General features: G+C 40.0%; 1 protein-coding gene across 1 annotated transcript in view; it reads right to left on the bottom strand.

The window, feature by feature from the left end:
• Positions 1-6,723: 6,723 nt before the first annotated feature.
• The window catches only part of GUCY1B1 (guanylate cyclase 1 soluble subunit beta 1), a 40,902-nt gene continuing 37,514 nt past the window's right edge, over positions 6,724-10,111 (bottom strand). The window contains exons 13-14 of the mRNA XM_081926063.1: positions 9,840-9,966; positions 6,724-8,699 (exon numbers count right to left, since the gene is read on the bottom strand). Of these exons, the coding sequence (XP_081782189.1) occupies positions 8,676-8,699; positions 9,840-9,966 (151 nt within the window). The 3' untranslated portion in view covers positions 6,724-8,675. The remainder of the gene's footprint in view (positions 8,700-9,839; positions 9,967-10,111) is intronic.

Raw genomic sequence — 10,111 nt, 5'->3', positions numbered from 1 at the left:
TCAGTGCATGATCCATTGGACTCAATGTGTTTATATGGCCTAAATGTCCTTGTTTGTGTTGACAGGTATTGCCAACTCAACCCTGAGGTAACTCTGAAACCTACTAGCTTAAACAAACTGCATTACTAGTATTTTGTTCCACAGACACAATATCAAACTGACAGTGTATGAAGATTCACAGGGGACATACCATATCTGTATACACAAAGTTCAAACAAAACTGTCCAAGGTGCCTAAACTGAACTGAGGATGTCCATTCATGTGTTGTCTCATTGTTGTCATCTCCTTTTTCCCATCCTGTGGCTCTGACATTTTATTTTAGCATTGTATTTAGTGCTCAGCATTTGTAAGGACATGAACACACACACCTCATCCACCCCCCAGACTGCATTAATCTTTGGGGTATGCAAAATCAAAGAACTTCCAGGAATGCCTGGGCGTGCTTTAAAGACAATGTGGCTGAGGGTTCCCACACCCGCCTGCCAGAAGGCTTTAATTCAGTAGTAGAGCATCTGTTCTGCATCCAAAAGGGCCTTAGGTTTAATACCCACTGTCTTCTGAAAGAGCTAGGAAAGACTCTTACCTGAAATCCTGGAGTGCCTCCGCCAATCTGTGTAGACAGTGCTGAGCTAGAAGGACCAATAGCATCAAGCTATATAGCCCTGTTCACATGCGGAATTCTGTCCTGAATTACAAAAGGTATGCCTCAGGGAGCAGCTGAAATAGTGATACAGCTTTTTTCTGTTAAAAAGGAAAAACAAATCCCTCAACTACCTCATCTTCGAGGACAGGCACACCTTCACTTGAAAGTTCTTCAATTCCTCCTCTCCCACAAAAAATAAATATTATTTCACAGAGTGGGTGTGGGTGTGTATCTGGCCCAGCTTGAGTTGTAATATCTTTAATACTTATTAACATTTGATCCAAACAATCAGAGTGGCGTCTTGCTCTGGGCTCTAAAAGACACATTTCTTCTGAATAGCCAGGTGCATATGGACCTGGGGCAGGAGAAAGGTGTGTGCATGCGTGTGCACACACCTGGATTCAGCTATCATATTTTACCATCAACTGAAATGCTCCAGTGAGCAGAAATGGGTACAGTATGCTGACCAAATGATAAGGCGCTTCCATTTCCATCTCACCTAAACTCAGTCTACATATCTACACCTTTCTTTGTGTATCCTCACCATTTGATGGACATCTTGCTAATTCTGAACATCTTTCCTGTCGTGATATTTGTCTGAAATACTGAAGTTTCAAAATACTTCCATGATTCAGGTTTCACTGGAACTCTTTTTAAGAGTGTTAGGTAATACTCACAGGAACACATTTTCTTGAGAGCGGTTGACATTTTTAGTTGCTTGGATTTGGATCCTAATTTTTATTATCTGTTTAGAATACCAAGTGTTAGATCACATTCCTTGCCGGAAAGCACATACACACAAAGGCTGGGTGGAGGGGGGGAGAAAGAAACAGCTGTTTCCCCAAACTTACAGATATGTAAAACATGGTGTCTTTTATTGATATCACAACCATCAGTCCTCTTCATTTTGATCTGTGTTGATGAGTATCTACCAAAATGCATGCAGCTGCTTAAGGGAGCTGTTTTAAAGCAACATTTCTTCAGTCTCAGTAATACCATGACACATTAAATTTAAGAAGGCATTTCTTTAAAAAGTTAAAGCCTGGGTTATTAATGCTGTGTAAATATTGTTGCAGCTGTAGACATATTGCCTTCAGCAGTGGAAGCAACTACTGATAACCTTATATTTGTTTGCGCAACTTGTCCAACCTAGTGGCTCTAACTACCTCTTTCCTTTAAGAAAACCATTTTTATACTGAATTCCAAAATCATTGGGCAACAAAAGAGGCCCAAGACACGAGACTATCTTGTGATTAATTTCAAGAAGCACAAGGACTTTGTTCAATACCACCGACCGTACAAGGGACTCTGGAGATGGCACCATTCCTCAAAGTGAACATGGTCCATTTGCTGTACCTAGGTACCATTTTTGCTGTGATCTTCCCAAATACAGTGGTACCACGGGTTAAGTATTTAATTCGTTCCAGAAGTCCGTTCTTAACCTGAAGCACCACTTTAGCTAATGGGGCCTCCTGGTGCCGCCATGCCGCTGGAGCACGATTTCTGTTCTCATCCTGAAGCAAAGTTCTTAACCTGAGGTACTATTTCTGGGTTAGCGGAGTCTGTAACCTGAAGCGTATGTAACCTGAAGCGTATGTAACCCAAGGTACCACTGTAGATATTTCCTTGTACCCCGCTATTTCTCCATGGACCTCTGCGATGTTCCAGGTGCATGCAAGCCTGTCAAACCCACATAGCTTCAAACACAGAATTTAATCAAGAACATACAAGGCTAACGCTACACCATTATAAGCCACCCCAATCTCTGAGTGGTGCAAGATTCCAGGAGTTGCAGATGCACTTCAACCCAGGGTCTGTGTTTCCTTTTGGACAATGAGGCACAGTGGAGATTGTGGTGTCTTTATGATTTATTTACACATATACACAACCTAAGTCTACCATGGAGCATTACATTCGAAGAGACTTTGGCTTCTCCCACAGCCATAGCATTGGATTCAAAACAGACATCAGCATCCTACTTTTTGACTCTCTCTCCAGCCCCTGCTTAGTAACTCTGCTGCCATTCTGAACTCTACTGTTTCCCAAAACACTGGCATTTTCTTTTAAACTAAACCCTCAAGTTGAGGGAGGGACAAAACCCACTCATTTGCAAATGAGATTTGCTTTTGATCCTTTGAGTCGCCTAAACAGCTCATCCCCAGGCTATCATCTCAAAATAAAATAATTTTCCTTAATTAGCTTTTACACTTGGCTCAGTTAAAGGATTAACAAGGTCTAGCACATGCTTAGATACACACTGGCTCTGGCTTAAATACACACGAGTCTAGGTATCACCTCCAAGCAAATTAGCTTTCACACCCCAAACCTTAATTACTAAATTCTAGCACCCATAAGACTATAACTATGCTGACTGGAAGTAGCCCTCCAGGGTTTCATGAATGAGCCTTTCGCACTCCTGCCTTAAATTACCAGACACGGAACTAAACCTGTATGCAAAGCAGCTACATCCCCTTCAAGAGGATTAGGTAAAGGTGAAGGACCCCTGGATGGTTAAGTCCAGTCAAAAGCAGCTATGGGGTGCGGCACTTGTCTCGCTTTTCAGGCCAAGGGAGCCGGCGTTTGTCCACAGACAGCTTTCCAGGTCATGTGGCCAGCATGACTAAACCATTACTGGTGCACGGAGGACAGTGACAAGTGCCAGAGCACATGGAAACACCGTTAACCTTCCAACCACAGTGGTACCTATCTGCTCACACGGGTATGCTTTTGAACTGCTAGGTTGGCAGAAGCTGCGACAGACAGAGTAACAGAAGTTCACCCCATCACGAGGATTTGAACCACTGACCTTCCAAGAGGCTCAGTGGTTTAGACCACAGTGCCACCCACTTTACCTTAATTTGAGGATTATTATTATATTTTCCATTACTTTCTCCTGAAGGAGCACAACATGATGATGGCATGTAGGATGTGCGACTTATTTTGAACTAGTAAGTGGTTTGGCTTTGCTGTTTTTCAGCTGAACAATTAGTTCTTTGAAATCCTTAAGGACTGAAGGGAAACATCATGACAGCCTACGGCACTTGTACAACAGTTAGCCTGTGGAGGACACTGCCACCTCTTGAAATGTAACAGCACAGTCTGTGACTTTCTGCCATAGTTTAGCTAACTCAAAAAGTCACACAAACATAACCAGTGATCAGTGGAGCTTACTGTTTACTGTTCAGTTAAAATAAACAGATTGGGATCCAAAGGCCAGGTTTCCCACAGAAGCTATTTACATACCCTGAAATGTTGCTCCTGAAAGTCAGGGTAACTCCAAGAGTGGCATCAAGTGCAAGTCAAAAACAAAGATCAAAAAAGTCCCTGTATGCATGCAGATGCTATAGGTGCACACAGGGGCTGTTGGGAAATATGCAGGAAGGCTTCAGTCTAGTAGAGCATCCATTTATTTAAATACTTTCAGGTTTTAAACAAGCCACTGCACAGTTCTGTTTATATGAAGAATTGTCTTTATGACACAGTTTGTAATATCAGCACCAAAATCTGAGTCACCAGTAAACACCTCACCACTTCAAAATAGTTTTAATTATGTCATGCCAGTTTTGAGGTACAAACATTGTACAGCAGAATTGATTATGCCAGCAAGAGCACACAGCAGAAGGACACATCAACTAATGGTTAAATACCATAATGACAACTCAAACAGGCCAGCTGAATAAGAGAGAACATGACTTTTACAATAGGTATTGATTCTAGCCGGTCCTCCATTCTAAAATGCCAATATGCTTTGAATAGATTGTCTGCTGGGTCTTTTACTGACTTTTTAAAATCCCGTTAATTATACAATATTATGGCTTCAGGACAATAATATATCCTTCCTTATTTAGAAATGAAACTGAGTTTTTTGTTTTGTTTTGTTTTTGTTTTGGCTTAGCAACCATCTTCATTGCAACTGCCTGATCTCACCTCAGAGTGTGAACTCTGGAACATATGTCTGCATGTGGTTTTTCACAGAACTTCTCGAAAGCAGTGAGGAAATGACCTTTCAAAAAATTCAAATATGTTGTGAATTGATATCAGCTATTCTCAGTATCAGGCTTCCCCATACCTCTAAACTTAACTTGCATTTTCATTGCAAGAACCTAATTATTACTGGGAAGTTAGATATGCTCCATTTTTTTAAAAAAGTGTTCACAAGTATGCACAAGCTCTCCCCATTTGCTGCTATGCATATCCTTTTCTTCCGTTCTGTGAAGTGTACTGTTTTAGCTCAGCACAAAGTTGGTGGAATCCCAGTATCTTGACATGACTTCTATTTAAACCCTGTATGTCAGTTATTGTTTTATTTCTAACTTTACAACCCACTCACATTCAGCATTTTCACATTGGCTATTAATTTATAGACAAGTGGATACCTGTGAATTTTTACAGAAATGAGGGAAAGACCCACTTCAGTTTTTATAGTGCAAACAACTCAGCCAACTGTACCATTAGGCAGAGTGAGGCAGATTTTGGGGGGTTGAAGGCAGTGGCAGCTTTCCCCTGGCTGGTCCTCCTGGGGTCATCCTCTAGCAACTCTTGTGCTTGTGGACTAGTGTCCTGATAGCAGCAATTCTTACTTGTTGCTGGCCGGAACTGGCTGGCTATCTCACTCAATTGCCTGCTGAAGAACAAGTCATCAAGCAGTGATGAGTTAGTGGTGGTCTTAAGAGGACAGAACTGAGTGTGTAACATGGGCAGCACTGCACAACCTAAGCTACTTGTTATGCCATGCTACAATGAATCTGATTAACAGTGCATTTCTATATACACGTAGTTCGGAGTTGGCCCCATTGCACTCAAAATGATTTATTTTTAAGGGATTATTCATAGGATTGTACTGTTAGCTCTATCGATGGCATGGTTCAGACAGTTGCAAACAGGAATTTAAAATGAGAGCGCGGAGCATCTTTTTTTCAAAAGCCATTTAGTGCCCCCAGAAGCATGGTTATAATTAAGAAGTGTGTAATAGATTTGCACCAATGTTAAAGGAACGATGGTGCTGGAAACCTTAAGGCTCTTCGTATCTTGTACCCACCATGATTTGTCTCTAGCAGCTACCATTCCTGTCATTTTAAAGACTTTGAACTGTTGTTGATAGCAGCTGTTTCTGGCATTAATCAGCTCTGCAGTTCTGATGCAGTATTATAGATTGCAATGCTGGAAGAAAATAAAATATACTGAGCTGCTTTAACTTTTATGGAAACTAACCTTATGTGAGTTTCTTTTTTGTTTGCTTGTTTTGCAGGTGTGGAAAATTCTAGTATTTGGTTCTAATAAGGTTTTCCTTTGGAACATAAAGTTCAATGAAAATATGGACCTCAGCCAACATAGCACACAAATTTGAACACTCAGGCATCAGTCCCCTAAGTAAGTGTGTTTGGGGCTGGAACCTAAATGAATAATGCAAAATGAAAAGATGTGTGCTATTACAGTACAAATTTAAGCTCTATTATAAACAGGCTGGCTTTGAAGATTCTACTAAAGTAGCGAGGAGGGAAACCTCCCCTTCCTAGGAGATGCAAAAGTGGTGACAGAGAAAGCAGGGCTCACATACACTTTCTTCTCACTTAGCAGAGCATCCAAATAGACCCTAAAGCAAATGCAGCATGTCATACACTAGCAGGCCCAATCTGGCCTATAAAATTCTTGAGATTTTTTGGGTGCGTGATTCATAGATTTCTGGAAATCAACCATCAAAATCTCAGCTCTATAGTTTGCAATGGAATGCAGCCTACGGATTCAGTGAGTCTGCAATCAAGCCATGGGCTACAACAAGGGTGAATATAACCTTCTTCAGCCTGAGGGCCACATTCACTTCTGTCCAATCTTCTATGCATCATGTGCCAATGGTTGGTGGGGGCAGAGGCAAAAGTGGGAGGAGCAATACATGTAAACATTCACCATTCTATAGCAGGCTAGCTTCTATGCGAACTCACAAACGCCATCCGAACAAGCAAGAGGCATCACTCAAGGACACATTCTGGCCAGGCAAAAACTCTTCATATGTGAGGCAGGGCCTAAGACTCCACACCCTTGGATTATGATCTACTTAAATAAGGGAGACTTAATTCAGAAGATAGGGGATAAATTGTATTTATTATACCATTTCCAATATTAACATATGGTTTTCCACAGGGAGAAACCCTTTCAGTGAGAAAAAGCCCATAATTTAAAGACCTTCCGTATACACCTTAACATAAAACATTTATACATATATTTTATGTTGATTAGATATATATATGTATATAAACTAGAGACTGACAAATTTTATACATTACATTCATATTTATGTATATATACATATATGTACATGTTCATATCTTATAAAGGCATCATCAAAAAATATGAAATGAATTAGGAGTCATTTTATTATTCCTACAATATATCTAAACTGAGCTCATTAGTTCTGACAGGTTTGGAATACAAGATAATCAGAAGTTCATAAAAATACAAGTGCAGCTCACATTTACACGGGTCTATGTAGGCACACATATGATGAACCTGGATAATGAAGGTTCTTTATATAATAATGGACATACTTTTTTTTTCAAGCAATAAAACAAGGCTTGGTAACTATATCCAAAACATATCTTTCACTTATCGGGAAATACTATAAAATAATACCGTTGCCTCAATTTCACCCAAGAGAGCATTCTGACCAGATCCTGGGGAAAGCAAATTTCAAGGGGAATCTTCAAGAATGCACAGCGGGTTTTGCCACCATGCTAATTGTGGAAATAGGCTTCTTGCATAGTGAACATCTGACCATTCCTGGTGCTCTGCCCAAAGGGACAGGGCAACAGAAAAGACTGTATGGTAGAAGCCTAATGTTTTAAAATTCCTAGTGCCTTTGGAGAGTGACTTCTTCCTTTAAAAAGTACAAAGCATGACATTTTCTTCAATAACAATCTTACTTGTATTCTTGGATACTTTTGTGGGGAGGAACAGCTATTTGCCTAATCCATGCTTTGTAGCCTAACCATGCTGTGCATTCAGGGTCATTTTGCACATGCCTATACTGTATATGTCACATGGGACACTCTGCCAATGCCTCTGTATGGGCCTTGCAAGAAGCAGAATGACAGAGACCTGTGACTTATTATAGGTCTCCTAATTTCAGAATAAACTTCTGAATTTCAGAATAAAGCCCCCCCCCCCCAAATTCTTCATTATTATGGACCTCAAGGTTGGGTATCCAATTTTTTCTTTGAAATGTCCCCTGGTCTAAAAAGTAATAATATCATTATGCATTATATTAAAAGTTGTCCAACAACCTATTATGCAAGTATGCATGAATCATCTTTACCCCCAGAATTCAGTAGGAGAAATAGGACAGAACACAATTAGATTTAGAACAGAAATTGACTCACATTTCCTACTATAACATAATATTAAACAACCTACCCTTCTCTTCCATGTACAAAATGCGTATGTTGTATCAGCAGACAGTCAATACATAGTAAAAGAGCAACCACCAGCGTACTGAAGCTACCTTCTAGAACAAACTGCAATATTTCACAATAGCAGATTGGAGGAAAGCAGATGGATTAGTATAAACTTTACAACAAAATGCCAAATCACGGCTATAAAAATATCAGTTCTCTGAGCTCATGATGCTTGCTATCAATTGGAATTTTTTCCCTCGCAGAAACAGTTTGAGTTACAGCATCATAAAGATCGTGGTGATTAGTCACTAAAGATGTAGATGAGAAGCATATGTGTGAAGCACTATATCCCTTATGGCATGTGAAAAAGTTTGTGTTAGATAAAGAATGGGAGACCAAAGACATTGAGATACACAGACCCACAGAAGACCTACTACAATATCAAAAGGGGAGTGACCAAAAAGCAACACGGTGGGGGGGGCAGAGGAGCTTAGTGAAAATGTTATTGTTTGGCACAGTTCGGATGAACAAACAGAAGAGACACAAATGTAGCAACAGCAGTCACATCTAATTACAAACAGGCTGTATTAGTGGCAGGACACAGTGTTCCACTCTGTTCTTTGTCCTCTTGCATTTCGCCTGGCTCAGTTAGCATCATGCGTTACATCCTTGAAGGCATGCGAGAAAAGTTTGAAAAGGAAACAGTTGAGCTTGTGGTAATAATGTGTGAAAAGTTAAAATATATTCTCACATGGGTGCAACAAATTAAAACGGTGTTTGAGGAAGCACATACTTTATGTATCTTGGTAGTGACACTAACCCATATTTAACCATGGGAGTTACTCTCAAGCGCACTTGATAGTTTCAATTCCTATAAAATAAGAAAATACCTCCTCATGGAGGTCTCCAATTGCCTTGTGGAATCTGGAACATTCCACAATATTGATGTTTGAGAAAATTCCCATTTTAAAACAGGACTCTGCTGCTGTCATATGCCAGCAGTAGGGCAGCAATAGGCCCAATTCAGGCAGGTTCTCTGAGAGGGACATTTTATTCCTGCCACCCCCTTCTTTTGCCTTGGATGGCATGAGCACTAGGGATGGAGCACTGGCTGTGCAGCTTCTTCAAGCTCCATCCCAGCAAGGCAGGGGTTAGGACTGCGCACTAAAGCAATTAGTTAGCTACTTCTGCTAGCAGTTCACAATCTGTTAGAATATAAATCTATTGCTCTATAGTAAAGCCTGCTCATTAGGATGCCATAATTACTATGCACTTTACCACTTTAAAGCAATTTATTTGGAGTGAAGAGTTTTCAACTTTAGAGCTTCAGCAAATAGTGGCTTTCAATTTTACGTAAGGCTAAATTGCAAATATGTTTTGGTAAAATCAATCCATTTCTGAAAACAAATACTAAGGGGATGTTGTGTGCATATTACAGGTGACTGACAGCAATATCATTTTAAATGAAGAGAAGCAAGGTCAGAAATTTCTGCTACTCCTAGGCACAGACATTGCATAATACCAGTTCCAGCAAAGTAGGACATAGAAAGTGTGTGAGATTAAAATTTAAAGACTTAGTGCTCTCTCGTTGACTTTTTGAAGCAGAAAGCCTGATTTCTAACAAATGCATAAACACCAGGGACAAATTAATATATTGTCAAGAAATATATTAATGGGTTTAAAAAAGAAGGTTAATTTCTTCGAGGGAACATTGAATTTTGCAAGAAAAATAATGTCTGTCATGAGTCTGACTGTTCATACATATTCTGTGCATCTTCTTTTTAAAAGCACTTTTTGATTAGTCATACCTCTGTCTCTGTGCACTTTCTGGACAAAAACCAAACTTGCATTGGTTCTTTTTTACCCTTCATGGAAACGGGACCTCTGTGTTCCAGATGGAATTGTGGGTCTGAATTTTCAGGAGCCATTAGACACCTGCAAATAAAAAGAGATATAACTAAATGATTAATTGCAAAATACACTTTCATGAAGTGCTTTCGGGCCAAGACTTGCAATACACTAAAGATGTCAGAATATGTCTTAAAGAGACTATAACACCCAGAGTATCTGAAGGTGATTG

The sequence above is a fragment of the Podarcis melisellensis genome, assembly GCF_964234715.1.
Source record: "Podarcis melisellensis genome assembly, chromosome: 9".
Lineage (NCBI taxonomy): Eukaryota > Metazoa > Chordata > Lepidosauria > Squamata > Lacertidae > Podarcis > Podarcis melisellensis.
This window is presented reverse-complemented; position numbering and strand designations above follow the sequence as displayed.